The sequence below is a fragment of the Daldinia caldariorum genome (assembly GCF_022478825.1).
Source record: "Daldinia caldariorum strain CBS 122874 unplaced genomic scaffold F4812scaffold_8, whole genome shotgun sequence".
In the NCBI taxonomy this organism is placed as follows: domain Eukaryota; kingdom Fungi; phylum Ascomycota; class Sordariomycetes; order Xylariales; family Hypoxylaceae; genus Daldinia; species Daldinia caldariorum.
The window spans coordinates 458,567-477,637 of NW_025953044.1; the positions used below are offsets into that span (position 1 = coordinate 458,567).

The following is a 19,071-nucleotide window of genomic DNA, read 5'->3' on the forward strand; positions in this document are numbered from 1 at the left end:
TGGTCTTGATATTTAATAGAAGTACATTCCCCTTAAATTCCTCCAGCCCTAACCTACCTAGACAACCTTAGTTCATTATCTCCAAAACACCATATTGAGAGATGCTAATATATCGAACCATAGCACCGCAACTCCCCTCCCGCGGCTGAGCGTTGGCAGTTTAAATTAATGTAATTATTAAATGCAGGTGAGTCACATAAGACAATGGAATTACGCATATAACAGTGCATTCCTTACCTATTATTCCATTGGGTGCTCGTCAGCACCACCAAAGAAACGTCAGCGTACCCCTATTTAACGCTGAGCTTCGCTGACTCAGAACCATATGTCGGGCATATAAAATGCGATTCCCGCCTGCACCCATACCTAGTGCTTAGGTGAAGTAATCCAATTCTGCCTTTCGAGTCAATTTTCTTTGGTTTTATTGATGTGATAGAGTGAGAAGTGATAAAGTGATAGGTACAGGTAAGCAAGCCAGCACACACATACAGGCATACACACACAGCCTCCAGAGCATTACGTACACTTATCATGCAGCTATTTCTTAGCATTTCCCAAATCTACAGCAAGCGACTTGAGGGCAGGGGGGTGGGTCCCGAGTGGGTGGGAAAGGCCCGTTACTACTCGATCTGCCCAAGTGCCGGCGCCATCGAATCATAGATCGGTAAATCGGCACCAGCCCGTCAACGGGCGGGCATAATGAGCGCCGATGCCTACATTTTACAAACCACCGACTTACGTATGTCGTTCATACTATAGAGACAGTTCTATATTTCCAGTGATTTATTAGGACTAACTAGGTCCTATAGTACATGCTCACACGTATCGAGCAAACCCCAGTATCATGTCCTCGTAACTAACAGGAATGGCAATCTAACTTGCGGTCACATGATGCCTTCATCGCATTAAACAGGTACGAATTATTAAAAGTAAGTTAGTTCCGTAAGTTAGCTAAAAGCGTGTTGAAAACATCGACAAATCAGAACCCCGTTGTTACGGGTCAAGACCCTTCTCCAGGAACCATATCCAACGCGGAGAAGACTAATAGTATCCGGAGAATGCTACCTCCGTCATATCCGATGATGTTCGGTCGGACTACTGCTAGTTGATAAAGAAAGTAATAGACCAACAGCCAACAGCCAACAGCCACGGTGTTAGACGGCACAACCGCATGTTCCTCAGGGGAAGCAGTCTCTTCTCCATAAACTAATTAATCCCTGTGCTGAAATCGGCCATCGGTATGACTGTCGAGTCTAAGTCTGGCGGAATTGATTGGCAGTTCTCCGGCGAAGTGTTCAGTTTTGGTGGTGAAAACCCAGCGAAGAGTTGGGGGTCCGTGGTGAGTCGTCCGTTCAAAGTCCGGGACACGGGAGGAGACATTGAATCTGCCCGGGGACTGGCGCTCAATACTGACCCTTGCTTACGCGTCAAAGCAATCAAAAGAGGGTTGCGCCCTAAGAGATAAAGATGCTACGCCGAAGCCGGTATTTTTTTCGAAGCAACACGTCGTAGTCAGCTATTATCCCGAAGGATCTCCTTCTCACAGGAAAGGGAGAGAAGGAGGATTCTCAACATCCCAAATGCAGCAAACGAGGGTTTTCAAATCTATTGTCACAACCTAAATCAAACGACCTTTCGGATTGGATGGATCGGCCTAACTAATTCTCAGCCTGGTAGGTTGTCTTACGTCGCTGAAGTGAATGATAGGGTTTGCTTGCCTAGACCTCAGCTGATTCGAATAACAGTCGAACGAGTCCCTAGGACGAATCGAAAAATTGGACCGAAAATGGAAATATGAGGAGTTACCATGGACGTCGCCGATTCCCTCCCAGAGGATTAACTGATGTTATCGAATACCAATGGTATCTATTTGATAATATCCAACAACTTACACCGAAACCTGGTAGTCGACTTACGTTGTGCCAAACAACACATACTCGATTTCTCTCGCGCTCGAGAACGAACGTGTAGTTGGATGAGATCCGAGCATCACTCGTCCCTTCGGCCTATTCAAAGATGCAGTCCTTACGTCCTTACTTGGCGGACTTGCAGGAATAGAATGCCGAGCAACCCCATCAGCACCATGGATAGCCGCATTACCCTACAACTCATTCGGGTTTTACAACCCGAAGCGGTACTACGATTTTCAACAAGTCAGGAAGTTTGAAGGGATTATTTTCGTTGAACGGTACTACTCTACTCGTCCACTTCCATTTCCTGTCTATACACAGCATTCCTTGGATTTGCCATACCTATAGTGACCAACAACGTACCCAAGCCACTTCCCGTGACCCTTCACAGGGAAGTGTGTTATCGACTTGTGTGTCATCGACGTATACGGGGACCAGAAAAAAAACATATCGGAATCGGAGACATAGCCCCGCCGCCCAAGGGTCATGGTTAGTTCAGCGCATGTGTATTCCCAGCAAGGAAGCGAACGAAGGAATTATCTGATCCGGTTACACAGCATCTGTACGAAATGCGGCGCCGACAGCTAAACTGTCATTCCGAACGGGCGTCGCATCTCGCCCTGAGAAGTTGTATTTGTCAGAGAACCGATTACGGCTGTTAGGCTGCATAACGGCTACGCGTTACATCCCCTTGCTTCGCTCTATAGCTGAAGACCTATCGGAAGACGAGGATGAGGAAGGAAAAAAAAAGAAAGAAAATCACTAGGTATCTAGTAGCTACCTAGAGGCAGTCTAAGGACCATCTAGGTATGGAAGCTTCCACTGTCTAGGCTCTAGATCCTCACAAGCGCCACTATACATTCTGGAAAAAAAGCACTGTGGTGCGACACGTCTAGTCATAATTTCTGTAAGACCTTTCAGCTTCTGCGCAGTACGACAGAATACAGGGAGAACTTCCCTAAAGGTTCCGATTTTCTCTCAAGGTCAAGTCAGTCAGTCAGTCACCGCAACTTCTCGGTGATTGAAATTCGGCCAATATTGACGCTGGCTTTCCCGTCTAGTATACGAATACGAACTATTGGAAAATAGATTGAAAACAACTCACGAGACCCAAATCCACGGGAGCATAGTTCGTTATCAATGCACCCAGCAGCATTGTAGCGACTGCGAGACGGGAGTGTGCCGATCCCTAGATCCCTAGGTACCTACATTTCCCTCACAATCATCCTCACGTCTACCTATACCTACCTATCTCTCGGCCTTGGCCCAAAAGGGAACGAAATACTCGTGGGGTGGGAATAGCCTTAGGTACGGTTGTGGCTGCGCCGGTTGAGATCCCGACGCCTCACACGTATTTTAGTCAATCAAGGGAGAATACCTTCAATCCCGTCAATCCACCCTTCGAATCGCAACCCTGAGCGAAAGAGGCGCCGAGTCTTGCACTATCCCGACGAAAGAGTGACATACCTGGGCCGATGTGGCGTAAGCCCTAAAACGATTTATGGGATACATAATGCGGGATAGGCGGGAGAGGCGGATAGGTAGTCTAGGATCTAAACTAGGATCTAAAGGTTGCTTTGCTAATGGATGGTACTATTCGCTGCAGGAGGAGAGTCACGACTTGGCTATCTTGGCTACCTGGGCTACGGCACTTGGCCCTTGACCACCCCTTCGCCCTTCGCCCTTCGCTTTCGCTTCTGATCCGTTTCTCCCGGTCGGGTCATTGTACGAGGTTCATGTATGAATGAATAACTTATGAACATGCATCATATTACCCATGCACTAGATTAAACAGGCATATATAATTTTGATCTGCGGGTGAGGCTTCTTGTTGTTCGTTCCTCTGGTGAGTATTGCACGCCTCGTTGGGTCTTGTCCCGGAGATCAGCACGGAGTTTAGAGCAGCAGTTATACGGATCGGCCCAAATGATGCTGATACGACGTATACAAAGTCACAGGATCTCTCTCCCCCCCCCCCCAAGCCAAGACCGGAGGTTGTAATACCTCGATGAGACAAAATAAAGAGAGCCGCCTTCCGCTTGACGTATTACTTACAGGAAATACGATAAAAATGTACCTAATGGTTGGGAGGACATTTTAACCTTTGTAGAACGCGAGAGTTGCGTTCAACCAACCCACCCCATTTTTTGCAGAAAGCATCCTTTGGTCCGTTTCGCGAAGGGAAGAGAACAAGGTTTGATCGCCACGGTTTGGCTGCATGGAAATTCAAATCGACAGCAAAAAAAGTACGCCAAGCTATGATGGATATAAATGTGTGGAGATTGGCCGTACTATCTCATGTGGAATAGTTAATATATCAGGTATCTATTGAGCATGCGGGAAGGAATTAAAGTCTAAAACAAGGTGTCAGTATTGTTGCAATAGCGGCAGCTAAAATCATAGACAAATGTTGTACGAGAGTAACCTCAAACCTTACGAGGGAGCGCCAGAGACGTCGAGGCCGAGCTAGTTTGATATCTCCCGAAGCCAAGACATGCTTATTTCCTCAACCATCTTTGATTGTACCTACCTGACCTAGCTCGTGCCTTTTCGTGGGACACGAGAATCTACACACAACGCATACATACTTCCACACTACCGAACCTCTTACTACCTACCTCTTAGCAACCTACAGCCAAGAAGATGGAGGGCGAAACCCACGGGATTAAAAGGCAGGAAAGGTAAGAAGGAAGGAATAAAAAGAGGCTAAGGTGATGACAACCCGGATTATACCATACTGGGAATACCTAAGAATAGATTTTAGGGCAGGACAGGGAGTCGTAATCGCTGATGGGATTTAATACATAGTACTACCTTAAGGAATACCTAGGGCTATTATTACCAGGGACATGGAAATAGGTACGCACGAACACAACACAGAACACGGGATGGCGATAGGGCGACCCGACGGTTTGGTTATGTTATTATCCGGAAGAGCTACCATATGAAGGGCGAATCAGGGGGGTTAGCAGAAAGAGCCAGGCAGAGGGCTAACAGGTAGAATTTCCCGATTAGGAAAATTCCTTCACGCCGCCCCGGCGGGCTGGGCCTTCTGTCCAAACCAAATCTTCCTTTGCGGTTATTGTTTCTCATATAAGGATCGTTGGTACAAGTGAAACTGCTTATTTTTCTCGATCGATCCTTGCTAACGAGGTTGATGCTGGTAATCATATAGAAGCGTAGAAAAAAAAGATATTTAGCTTTTGCTTTAATACTTTATTTCATGCTATTTTCACCTTCCTTGTTCTCAAACACCTGTAGGGAATAATAGATATGATGGTTCTTTTCACTCCACTTATGAACGACTGCATCTCTATTCAGTACCTAGAGGTACTACCTCCCCGTCTAGCTACCTGCACTGCACTTTACATGCATGGAAGAACCCGACATCTAAACACTTAGTTAAATGTAAATGTATATGTATGCGTATGTATGCGAGGAAAAGTATAATTAGGTAGGTAGGTACCTACCTAGCTATGGTTGAAGCTTGCATCTCTCAATGTCACCATTAGGGTCGATCCTTGTAACGTTGATCTCAAGGACGGCCTGGCAAGCTTGAAGGAAGTAGATCATAGGGACATAAGGCAGGTATAAAGTTGGATAAAGGTTAGATTAGATTAGGTTAGGTTTAGGTAGGCATGGGTAAAGATGGAATTCAAAGATTTCCAGACTTTTGGACATGTCCAATATTGCACAGCTCTGTTACGGCTACGGAAAATTGGTACTAACATAGGAAGCAAGATTTAGTGCAAGCGCCAACAAGAATCCTCACGTTTCATTGTAGGTACTCGTTTGAGATTTCCCGAACCGCAGCTAGTACCTAGATCGAAAGAAAGAAAGAAAGAAAGAAAGAAAAAAACCACTGGATGGGGAGAGCTGAGACGGCTGATGCATGATAGAGGCGCAGTAAAGGACCAACTAGGAGGGTTACCTACATACGCGTTTATCTTACGGAAGACCCTTTTAAAAGCTCTACTATAAGGAGACTCTTGTAAGCCCATCAACACCTGCTGGCCCAAAACAGCTATGTACTCAACTGATATACGTGTAGACCTTACGTGAACAGCTGTCACATAAGGATCGCCAGATGTGCAGAGACTGGCAAGGGTTTCACTATGGAAAAAAAAAAAACTTTTGAAAGGGTCTTCCGTAATAGGTATAAGTCGGGGTAAAGAGTGTGTAGATGTGTGGTATACCTGGATAGGTGTATGCTAGGTACCATGTAAGTGGGTGTGCTCAGCTTCTTATTTACTTTTTTACCTGCGACTTTTACCATCTTGGCTGTAAATAAGCAGTAATCCCACTGTAACAACTCTCTGAAAAATAAACGGTAAAGAAACTTAAAAAAAAGACAGAACGACGATCTCAAGTTGTTTCACAAGTCCATCTCTTTCCGCTCTCTGTTTTATATTAAATTATACTACATGTGATGGCAAATTTCGAGGAAAATCCCATAGATAGGAAACAATGATGATGCTGATGATGCCGAGAAACGAAAAATAACAACAAGTATTGTACCTGGGTCCTCCGTTGCTATCAGGGTTTGCTTCGGCCCTTAGACGCAGATCGCTGCAAGTCTCGGTACTATGCGACAACCCTGTATGCGACGCACGAGGTTCGATCTTACATACTCCCCAAGTTTTGACCACTCACCATCTCCATAGGCACAGCTTTCCCCGAAATCCATCGAGCCTGGAACGGTCCCTTGTCAGTCCCCTCAAACTAAACTTGCTAATCGCATTGCACACGAGTTGTTAGGGTGAAGGGCCCATACGTTTTCTTTCCTTCCTACTGATAGCTCGCTTACTTGATGTGCCAACCTTTGGATGACAGCGAAAGCTAAAACTGTCTGTCAAATAATAATAATAATAATAATTATATAAAAAATTTTAAAATTAAAAAAGAACTGATTTTCTAACGATTCCGTCGCTGCTGTGTTACGCACATGGCTATAGCTTTATATTGTCGGGCCTTGATATCCTTATCGAGTTGGCTCTTACGCCGGCTACGTTGAAGATAATGCCAATATCAGCTTATCTTACGCTTCTGCTACCATAGCTATCTGCCTATACACGTCTGTCTATACACGTCTCTCTGTCTTACGTCACTGAGCGTACATCTACCTTATACCTAGATACTTAGCATGTGTAAGCACATAGGACCTTTATAGTCCTACTTTCAGTTGTAACTAAGAAGGGTGTTGATATAAGACGCGAACCGATCGAAAGAGATCTAGTTGCCTTGATTTAATTTCAAAGTTAGACACTCGCATTAACTAGAGAATAATTTATTTTGAGTCGTCAACTCGTCGTCTTTTGTTGCCGCTCAAAAGGTAAAAGAGGTGTAAAAAGGAAAGGAAAAAAGCTTAGTGGGGCAACAAGTTTTGAATTGTAGGGCACTAGGTGGTTTATGCCATCATCTTTTTATTTCTTTTCATCTTTACCATTCGTATTCACTTGAATAATACACACTTCTCTTTTTTATTTCTATCCACTTTGCAATACGATACCTATACAATGTTGAAACTAACAAGATTTGTTTTGCCATTTTAACCATCTTTCCATAACTTTTATTTCGTGTTTCTTACTCGCGTACATCTTCGTTATATTGCCTTTCCCCCCCGCCATGCCAACGACAGGGGATCCCCCCCATCGTACCGTACCTGGATATAATATAAAAGTATTTGATGGCGGCTGAAAATGTCTAGGCTGGGCCGGGAATTTAATTGTGTGCCACAACCCCCCCAGTGTCTAAGATACTACTTACTAGGTGCATCGTGCATCGATTGGCCCACTGGTCCATCTTCCACTTACACACTCTCACTTTCATACTTTGGTACTTTCTACTTCATTACTCCTTCCTGGGCGGCAGGGACTGTGTGGACTTTGTACTAGGAAAGCCAACGGAGATGGTCCACGTCCACTTACACACGCTCTCACCATCATACTTTGGTACTCTCTACTTCATTACAATTGTAAGCTTCTTGTACCCTCCTGTCTTGCTGATAGGTAGGTGGACCCGAGATGGATAACCTTTTCGAGCTCTTGTTCTCATGTTTATTTAGAAAGCCATGACCCGGCTGGGTCTCATTCATTCATGCACATTCGATGTCATTTCTGCCTACATGTTTTGTTTGACCGCTTACTGTCTTAGCATACATATCGATTGAATCTATCTTTTTATTCTTCAAGCATATGCATCCTGGTCCTTCCTTCCCCTGTGTTCGCCCTTGTGTTCGTTCCCCTTCAGCTGGATACCTGTTTTGTCGTTTAGCAGCTCAACACCTGATATCATCTTTCCCACGAGCAATATACGATAGTTTCCCCATCTAATTATTCAGTCTCTCTGCACTCTTATGGTCTACAACTAATATAGGAGATTTCCAAAGCTCCGTGACAGCTATTGCAAGTGTTTAGAATATCGTCAATAAGCAAATCCCGGACAAGGCTTACTTTTCTTGATTTTGAATTCCCTCAAATCACCACCATGGGGGTGTTTTGCGCTTACTGTGGGAAGAGCTTCACGCGCAAAGAGCACCTGGAGAGACATCTCCCAACCCGTAAGTGGTGATCTCTTCACTGGCGTATTGAATCTAGACGAACTAACTCACATAGACACAAACGTAAAACCGCACAGATGCAGCGCTTGTCAGTTGTCTTTTGCCAGAAGGTTTGCTCTCCTCCCCCCGCCCGTTCGTCGATAAATTGCGTACTCACTAATCCGATGTTAGGGACTTACTACAGCGACACCATTCCACATATCATGAAGTACGAGATCCCATGGAACCAATCCCAGGCGGTGTTCCAACCGTAGCTGGCCGAACTCCCATCGCTTGTCTCAACTGCGCTCAAGCTAAGACGGGCTGTGATAAGAGAGTCCCTTGTGCACGATGTTCAGATAAAAATCTTGAGTGCCAAGCGCGATTTGCACGACGGTCTTCCAAGGCTGCCTTGAGGGCTGCGCAAGTTACTGCTGCAGCGCAAGCTACTGCCGCGATGAGCAGTATTCAGAACCAAATCGCATTGCCACCACCCCAAAGCGTACCAGCAACGCCGGCCACCACAATTAACCCTGTTTTTATGGATATAGACCAAAATAGAGTAAATCCCGAATCAGCCATACCGTCTTCTATGTCACCTGAAAACGCCAACAATCCCATAACAATCGACCCGCGAATACAACCACACGAAAGCCCTCTCAAGTTAAACTCACCTGCAATTTCACAAATGAGCGCTGATGACTTCCTAGCCTCTCACCCTGGAGTCGGGGTTCTCGACCACTTCCTTAGCTTAAGTGGTGACTTGATACAACCCCCTCAAAATATTGATGACGTGATGGGCTGGACTGATTACAATCTGGATTTTGACATATACGCCAACAATATGTCCCTTCAAGCCGACGCCCCCATGCCCGTTTTTAATGAAACTAGTGATCTTTCATCTAGTTCAGATCCGACGGGCTCTTCGAGAGCGTCTATCCATACGAGGAGCACTAGCATAGTTTCCTCGGGGGATTTTGATCTCGCTGTTAAACCATCAGTTGATATGACTTTGAATACCCTAACTAATGCAATGATACCCGAATTCGAAGTTGTCATAGCGGCTGACGCTGCTTGGCCCCTAGCTCGGTGTAATCCGCTTATATATTCAAATACATGCCCGAGAACTGCTATAGTTCATTTGGAATGTCTAGAGCAAAAGTCGCGGCATGAGGATACATGGAATGCCTTGGAGCAATATCTAGAGCAGGTCGAACGGAATTCGCCCGACATGGCTTCGGTTGTCCCCATGACGTCTCGCAGTCGCGATAATCTGCTCGCCATAACGCAAACCTTCCTACACAAAGCGCTTGAAATCCATCGCGGAGGGGTGAACACCCCAGTCAAAAACTACGTAACCTCGAGGATATTGAGCTTCTTGGTTCTCCCACCTTCGAAAATACTCGAGTATTTCCTCCGGTCTTACCTTCGGAACCTGTCTTTTTTCTACTCGCTGCTTCCGGCCGGCTGCGTAGACCCGAATGAGTTACTTCAGAACAACCAAGTAGGGGCACTTCTAGTACTGCTCATGATTGCGCAGGGCGCGTCGGCGATCCCTACGGCGGAAGCAAGGGCTCTTTCAACCGGCCTGCTGGAGACGTGCCGCATCTCGCTTTTCGATATAATCGAGAAAGACATAGAGATGTGTGCCGACCCGACCACGCTTAGATGCGCCCTGCTCTTCACGCTCCTAGGTGCTTGGAGCGGAGATAAGTGGCTCATGGATATAGCCATGGGACAGCGCGGGATGTATCTGTCGGTGAGTACCTAATCCAATAATGCAGCCTCCCTTCTCGCATAGGTTTTTATGTCTCTAAATATTATCACTAGATGTTGAAACACGCCGGAATGTTCGAAGCTCAGCCGTCTACGATTCCCACATTTACCAGCTCGACCAATGCAGAGCTTGAATGGCATTCATGGATACACCGAGAAGCCCAAAATAGGTGTGTTACTTCTACTTTGCGCCACCGCATGCGGGATTTCAACCAATAGTCGGATGCAGTACGCTAATCTATTCCAATAGGCTGGCCTATAATTTTGTCATGGTGGACCAAGAACTCAGCTTGTTCCATGACACCGCGCCCATGCTGTCGACAAGTGAGCTCTGTGCACCATTGCCTGGTCCCGAGCTGCTCTGGATGGCCGTTAATGTAGATCAATGGATCGCTGCGGTGCAATCTACCTACGGCTGCAACGCAAACGTCAACCCCCAGCTTTTGACTACTACTCCCCCTCCCGTCACAACCTCCCTTTACGAGTTGTTTCAGGGCTTCCTGAACGATAACCTACCTAGGGGCCAGGGAAGCCTGACACCACAACAGCTGCGCCTGCTGCTGCACCCGCTCCAGTCCTCCCTACACCACGTCATGCAGATGCTCCGGTGCTTCCCGGACGTCATTGATACGCAGCGCGCCGGCAGCCGGACGGACATTAAATTGTCCTTCGAATCGCGCCGCAGGGAGATCCAGGGCCTGCTCGAGCAATGGTACGAGATGACGATGGCGTACTGCGAAACGAACCCGACGTGCACCACCATCAAGACCAACCTGGTGCTCTACCACCTGATCTCGCTGAACGCCGTCACCAACTTCCAAGAGATCGAGCGGCTCGCCCGGCGCGAGGGCTTCGTCGAAGGCTGCTACTGGGAGTGGGAGCTGTCGCTGCGGCACAAGCGCTGCATTCTCCAGCGCGAGGAGACTATCCTCCACAGCGGGCAGCTCCTGCGGCTCCTGCGCTCGATGCCGCGCGACCGCCGCCCTACCTGGTGGAGCGCGGCCGTGTACCGGGCCGCGCTCATCCTGTGGGCCGACAACGTCTCCTGGCTCGACACCAGCTTCCAGGCGCACGACGAGTCCGGGGCCGGGTCCGCCGCCGCCGCCGCCGCCGCCCTCGACCAGCTCAGCCCCCCGAACCCCGGCCCTCCGCCCTCGTACTCCTGGAACAAGGACCCGCGCGACGCGGCGGGGGCCGCCGCCAACGTCCGCTTCGAGAAGCCCGGGGACGTGCTTGAGTGCGCCATCAAGATGCTCGAGGACGGCATCAGCTCGAGGTTTACCGACGGGATAAGAAGAAAGCTTCTGGCGATGAGCGCGAATTGGCAAAATGTCGAGCTGAGCAGTAGCACGGTGACTGTGTAGGCACCTGCACCCAATATATGCTAAAAGCTATATCAAGGAGCCTGGATAAGCTGTACCCTTGTTGGCTTCTTATTTGCTTATGTGTTTATTTTTATTTTTTGTGTGCGTGTGTGTCCTTCTTCCAATACCACCATCATCGCCATTGGGAATTCACATTGTCAGGACACACGTCAAAATATGCATAGGCACACGGTATATTACTATGGACGAGGAGCGCTGACCCGTCATAGGACAACGGGGCAGCGTTTGGATTCCATCCTGACAGACAGGTAGATAAAAAAAAGGGGGGAGGGGGGCATTAGTTGCGCATTACACACCAAGTACCAATACGTATACCCAGATGGGGGGGCAAGAAAGGAAAGGAAAAGAAAGGTGGACAGACAGACACAGACGATGACCACAATGCTGATGATGGGAGACTACTGCTTGGTGAAGTCTATCTTGTCTACCTTGTGTAAAAAAAAAAGTTTTGCACATATTTTCCACCAACGAACACTCACAACTCGAGGAGCAGGGGATGGGGCTACTTAACCACACAACACAACTTGAAGGCTAGGTAGTCTTCATAAACTGTGAACCAAGGCGGCGGGAATGGGTTGATCAGGGCCGATCAAAAACAGTTAGGATGGAATAGATGTGCATGTTTACAGGCGGTTGGGATTGGGGATAGCATGAGTACAAGGGGGGGGGGGGGGGGGTGCAAGCGGTTCATGGTTATTTTTTCTTGTATACCTAACCTACCTATTCATGCCCGGATAATGAGGATATGGGGGGTTGGGGGTTGGGGGTTGGTGTATTCTTGTTTTTCTTCCCCTTTTGGCGCGTACAGCCACGGGGTAGTTTTGCTTACATTTGAAATAGACTAGCATTTCCATCTTCCTGCGCAACATGGCGTGGAAGTAGGCAGTGCAAGGCTTCACGGGAATTATTTTACCCTGTTCGTTTTTCTTGAAACGCTATCTTCATATTACATAGGTACGTTAGGTACATATATAGTTAAGATACGCATTAATACCCATACGAGGTCTAGTATAACCTCGATAAACCCGAGAAGGGCCACTAATAAGCTCCCCCCCCCCTGCGCGCGTCCTGGTGCCGCCGTTCAGACGAACGTTCCCACACCCAAATCTCGCTTTCGGCTCCTGCGCAAGGGGTCGATCGTGGGGACCAGGTAGGTAGTATATCGACACGAGCACGGCGTCAGCCCCTTGAGTCTGGGTCTTGGTCTGGGTCCGATCATTAATCAATCTTACCTTCTTCAGCGCGCGCTGGCTCGCTCGCTACTGCTGCTGCGGGCGTGGGGTGGCATATCGATGACCGTGTTCCCAAGGGAAAGGGTTGCTTGCGCCTTTCGCTTCTGCTGTTTCGTGGGGAGGGCAAGACCCCTTTCTCCAGTATCTCCGCCATTCCCCGCGGCCCCTGCCTCGTGGGTTATCTATCTAGACACCTATCTATCTGGCAGTCTGTTCCATCCACACATCTGTCTACCTATCTATCTAAGCTGGTCTAGCTATCTCCCGCTTCTTTGTTCTCGCCTCTGCGTGGCGCCGGCAGGTTATTCCAGGGGGCTACCTGGTCTGATAGCGCCGAAGCTAAGGGAGGGAAAGGGAACGTGGCGTTTCTGAACGCCACGACGCATCGTCTAGCTACGCCTTTTCCGAAGCGCGCTGCTGCTGCTGCTGATATAGCGGTCTATAATACCTAGCTAGCTCCAGCTATACGGCGAATCTTAGGACACTAAGGCACGGCAGCTTTTTGTGCCACGCGTTATATCAACGGCGACGCCCCAAGCCACAATTACCCGTTCTAGGGAATGTGGTCTGCCCACACAATGCCTAGGTAGGTTAGGTACCTAATGTACTAGGCACTACCCACAAGCACGACCAACGCCATCCCGTAAATCTCGTATCGTAAGCGCGTACCCGTTCTCGTGCCTAGACAGATAGATGAAGCCACCCTTCTTACCAACTAAGTACATACTTGTCACCCACTATGTACCTCTTACTAGCTTGCTTATAGGTACCTAAGGTATTGCGCCTAATCTAAATGTAAAGTGCCCAGGTACCTAACGTACGTAAGATGCGCCTCTCTGTGTGTGTGTGTGGATAGAAGGGCCTTGGCCTCTGAGGCTCGGAATCGAACCGGAAGGCTGACACTCCTCTAGTCCCCCTTTTCCCTGTTCCATTCCCCCTCCCCCCATTCAAACTCACGGCAGCCTTCCGGGTCGCCGGCACACCTTACGATGCTGGCGCTGCTTGTTACCGCTAGTTAGCGTGGGTAATAGGTTACGTTAGAGTTAGAAGTCAGGTTAGCGTTGGCGTTGGCGTCGGCATCGCAGGCAGCATACAGGATGGGACGAGATACCCTATCCCAACCGGGGGTGGTCAGCACCTACGAGCTTCATCGAACCATCATTTTCTTCTCCCCTCCCACCCAACCAACCAACCAACCGCTCGCTCTCAAACGTCCTTATCTCCGTCTGTGTCTGTTGTTTTTTTTCTTCCTTCTATCTTTTCTTTCTTTCGTCATTTTTAACGCGGGTGAGCTGACCTCAGCCCCCCTTATTCGGGAAATATCTCGCGGGGAAGTGTTCCCCGCCCTTGCTTAGGCCCCGGTGGCGTTCGTTGTTGTTGTGTGGTGATGCGCTGCGTATCCCTATGGGTGTGTTTTCATGTATGTGTGTCAGATAATCAGCAGTAACATGTAGGTAATTTAATTTGTATTGCGTCTGGTGAGAACGAAAGAGCGTATAACTAGCTACGTTCGACACCGGTAGTTGGTTCCGATATCCATGAGTTACATCCGTTACGGGTTACACTTCTTAATTAAGTATACGTAGATAGATAGGTATGCAGCCAAGTCCTGTTACAGATCCGTGACAAATTCTAGCCCTCCACTCATTCCCCGTAGCCAGGTTCTAAGCGATGTCGTTCATGGCGAACACGTGCGTTCCCCTCTATGCTAGTAACTCGTTACCCCGGTATGAAGTATGAGCTAAACGAGGCAGATCCCTTTATTACCTAGAATCACGTATAACTTCTTGGCTTATTGACTCCTAATTAAGTTATATTATAAGTTTCGAATATTCTGGGCCCTCGTTCTTTATTCGGGGAAATAGGCATGTCAGCAAGCAGAAGCCTACCTACGCAGGACCTCCTCTTAGTGCTTAGATCATTCGAGGAGAGAGGATGAATACTACTCCATAATAGAGAAGAAAAAAAAAGGTAGGTAGGTACTGTGTACAAACACTCCCATGACCCCCACGAGGTGAGATATGTCATACACCATCCACGAGTGTAACATGATAGATATCATCATGTACCGTGGCAGGAGGGGTTTTCGAGGAAAACATATAGGCTATCATGGAGATCTCAATTCTTGTCTTTTTACTATGATCAAGAAAGCGTCGGGTACATCCTTTGCACAGGTAAGGGGTAATATAACGACGGATTAACTTAAAACACCATTTTGCAACGTGAAAATGAACTGAATTCGTAAAGAGCTGTTACCAATTCGGTATGTAATGTTGGTTCTTCTATACGCGCTACTACTACTTACAAGGGGGGGAATATACATACATACATACACATTATATCGATGTATGCGGTACCTCGACGTCTACGTCGCCATGCAGCCTTGTCGCAAGCAGTCTTCTTGAACCCCTCTCTCCGCGATCCCTGTCCTCTCATCATCTCTAGCGTACCGGGCGAGCAGGGGCTAGGGTTAGAAGGGTGGTAATTCGGATTCGGATCTTTGCCTAATGAGTACTGGCTACCGAGGCAAAAGTCCAATGCGGCTATGAGCTTAAACCGATCTCAATTCATCGTCATCGTTATCGTGAGTTCTACGTATACCTAAGGCAGGAAGCGGGCACAAGGCTAAGCTACGATAGTTACGGCGATGATGGATGAGTTAATGACTAATAAGCCGTTTCTTTCTACCAATCATATAGAAGATGTCTGCATAGTCGTCGTCTTTCTTGCCTAACCTACTGTACGTATGCCCACCTAAGTCTAGGCATTGTGAACATCGTTCGAGTGTGGTGTGGTGTTAGTTATATCGTATATAGTTCTTGTATTATTAACATTATATGCTCCCTCACCAACAGCCACCATTTGTTCGCTACTCCGTACTTCGGACCCGAACGATAATAGGTCTTGTTTTTTCCTCTTTTCACCCCGGTAAGCCGGCAACCCAGGGAAAGTCGTGAACCACGTGGATCCGTCAGATAGATCTCGGCATCGTACCTATGTCTTCATCAACGGGGAATGATTATGCGATTGTATCGGCCGGATTCAACCCCTCCTCCTCTAACCCATCACGCTCGCAAACCTCTCTCCCACTTACCCTCCTCTTTCATTGTGGCTTCGCGCCGTATCTTTGGCGATTCGGGCTCAGCCCGTCCAATAGTAGGAATCAGGATTAAATGCGCCCGCTCGTTCAATCATGAGTGTGCATGAAGCCAGCTGGAATGGATAGATTGAAAAGTGCGTGTCTGCGGAATCATATCGTAACGCAACCTCTAAGTTGACGATTTCTTCATGAGCTGAAATCGTCTCGTATTAGGCATAGTTGGACGGGAACCCTCCCCTGCAATCCACTTTCAATAGAACTTACACGCTTTTTACCAAGCGCTTCGTCATCAGAGACATTGGGCAGAGTCGAAAAAAAGGGGATATCTTCAGCTTCCTTTAAGTGACCGGCAAGCCAAGGCAAGACGAGATAAAACACGATAACTCCTCAAAAATTAATCACCCTCCCTCAGGGTCTGGTTTTAAACCACTTGACCCTTTTATCACTTGCCATTCGGGTGTCTTCGATATAAACAAAGTGTCGTATCGAGGACATCTTGATGTCTCTCTTCTCACCAATATTACTACTATGCCCGGAAGTCCGATGGGGTGTAACTTCGGACCTGCCCTGCGTAAGCCAAGTACTGCCTGTCCCTACAGACGAGCTGGGCGGCTAAGCTTTCCAGTGGGGCAACCGTTGCTATTTACATGGGAATGCAGTCAACTGGCTTCGGAGGTTATCAACAATGGTTAACTTCGCCTAGTAGAGTGCTCATCGTCCTTCATCATCGACTCCTTTGGGAAGACGCTGCAGTCATCCCTTTAATTTATTTCAATGCGTAATAGCTGTGTTGACCTCACGTATCAAGACGCAATGTCCCGTCGTAGCGTCGCAGTATTGGGCGACTCGTCGCAGTCATGTTGTCAGATTCTAAGAGTATCTCCGTGGAGGTCCGCGATGCTTGATAGGTGCTTCGGAAAGGAAACCGTAAATATTATATCATATGATACGCGGGGTAGGTAATTTCTTAGACGTAGGTATACAATCATTCGGTAGATGTTCTATGCCTGAAAAGGGGGATATATAGAACTAGGTAGTTCGTCGTGAAAACTCCAGTTGGTTGAGAACATCTTAGTTACATCGCGATGATATCAACAGTTATGCATTGATCCCAATTCTATCTCTCGCGCTTCGCGATATACAGTTATACCCGAGGTGACTAATACTCACCTTGACCCACGTAACCGCATAATCATATGCATACAACTCAACTAGAGCATTGGGAATTCCAGTTCTCCCCGTTAATATCCGGTGTATTTCCCCAACTCCCCTTGTAATAGTAAAACACAGCGTAGAATCATACCTTAACGAGTAATTAGCTATAGCGAGTAAGAATATCCGGATTTCTTCCAACATTGAGTAAGACCTTTCCATTTTTCCTTACCGCTTCCCTGAGATTTGCAAAAGGGATTCTGTCCGTCTGTCTGTCCGTCTTTGTCCGTCCGTCCGTAACATCTCCCTCCCGTTAACTCCGCCCCCCTCCTCCGTCCGCCACGAGCTTGTCCGCTCGTCGTACGGGGGGGAAGGGGGTTCTGGCTTAAGCCTTTCCCCCCCCCCGGATTGAAGTAGCACGAGACCCAGAAGCCCTTTCGGAACTCCCTTGGGGTTTCGCCCTCGTCCCAGTTATAAGACGATCACGAATAAGATGGTCTGAAACCCGACCAGAACCCCCCGCGTCATCAACTCATCAAAATTAACCCCCTTTCCACCCCTCCTCCCTCGTTTAATTGCCATCGTCCGATTTGAGCCTCCCTTGTTTTCTTTCATTTATATAACATAACCTGTATAACATCAGGTACTCGTTACGGCTATTAGTCATTATTCAATTACTGGTACCTAGGTAGCAAAACACTTGGCCTTGCATAAACTCATCCGATTGTTGCTTCCGTCATCGTCAGCACCATGTCTTCCGCCGGCCCAATGAGCAACCAAGTCAAGCCCCTCGCGGGCAAAGTAGCCCTGATCACCGGCGCCGGGCGCGGCATCGGCCGGGGCATCGCGCTGGAGCTGGGCGTGCGGGGGGCTTCCATCATCGTGAACTACGGGCGGAGCGCGAGCTCGGCGGAGTCGGTGGTCAAGGAGCTGGAGGGCCTGGGGACGCGGGCGGTGGCGTTGCAGGCGGACATCTCGAAGCCGGCGGAGGTGGTCGCGCTGTTCGAGAAGGCGGTGACGCAGTTCGGCGGCATCGACTTCGTCATTTCCAACTCGGGCATGGAGGTCTGGGCCGAGGAGACGGACGTGACGCCGGAGCTGTTCGACCAGGTGTTCAATCTGAACACGCGGGGGCAGTTCTTCGTCGCGCAGCAGGGGCTCAAGCACGCGCGCGAGGGCGGCCGCATCGTCCTCACGTCCTCGATCGCCGCGCAGATGGCCGGCGTGCCCAACCACGCGCTGTACGGCGGGTCCAAGGCCGCCGTGGAGGGGTTCGCCCGCGCGTTCGCCGTCGACTGCGGCAAGAAGCGCATTACTTGCAACGCGATCGCCCCTGGCGGCATCCAGTCCGACATGTTCGACGAGAATAGCTGGCACTACGTGCCCGGCGGCTACAAGGGCATGCCCCTCGACAAGATCAAGGAGGGCCTCGCCAAGATGTGTCCTCTAGGACGAGTCGGTGTCCCAGCCGACATCGGCAAAGCGGTCTACTGCCTGGTCAGCGACGAGGGCGAATGGATCAACGGTAAGTTCGTTAGCTGCATGATTTTTCTTTTCTTTTTTTCCCCTTTCTTTTTTCTCTCGTCTGATCCTTGGTCCGCTTCTCTGTTCTCTTATGCTGACGCCTTTACGCAGGCCAAGTCATCCGCGCTTCAGGCGGTGGCACTTAGATAGATGACGCTGTTCCCCCTATTTTCTTTTCTTTTAATTAATTCTCCTGTTATGGCGTTGGATATCTCACCGCACATTTACCGTATCCGGCTATTTCGGGAAAAAAGAAAAAATAAAAGGTATCACAACAAGATATACATACTATTTAGTCTAAACAACGAACCTATGAGGTGGTAATACCACTCATGGTCAGATAGACTGTAATAGCACTTGTGCTATTAAGAAATACACTTTTGGCTCAACGGTGTATCTGTCAGAACCCGAGACTGTAGACCATTATGCAGTTATTTTGTGTGCCTGTGTGAGC

At 48.3% G+C, this 19,071-nt stretch overlaps 2 protein-coding genes across 2 annotated transcripts; both read left to right on the top strand.

The window, feature by feature from the left end:
- Nucleotides 1-8,100: 8,100 nt before the first annotated feature.
- On the top strand, nucleotides 8,101-12,267 carry F4812DRAFT_380629 (uncharacterized protein). The gene is made up of 5 exons (XM_047932023.1): nucleotides 8,101-8,469; nucleotides 8,525-8,579; nucleotides 8,641-10,207; nucleotides 10,279-10,394; nucleotides 10,475-12,267. Exons 1-5 carry the CDS (start codon nucleotides 8,397-8,399, stop codon nucleotides 11,586-11,588), a joined length of 2,925 nt encoding a protein of 974 aa, XP_047790184.1. The 5' UTR covers nucleotides 8,101-8,396; the 3' UTR covers nucleotides 11,589-12,267.
- Nucleotides 12,268-17,843: 5,576 nt separating this feature from the next.
- F4812DRAFT_459155 (putative versicolorin reductase) lies at nucleotides 17,844-18,763 on the top strand (the record flags this gene model as incomplete). Its single annotated transcript, XM_047937491.1, has 2 exons — nucleotides 17,844-18,618; nucleotides 18,729-18,763. 2 exons carry the CDS (start codon nucleotides 17,844-17,846, stop codon nucleotides 18,761-18,763), a joined length of 810 nt encoding a protein of 269 aa, XP_047790185.1.
- Nucleotides 18,764-19,071: the final 308 nt, after the last annotated feature.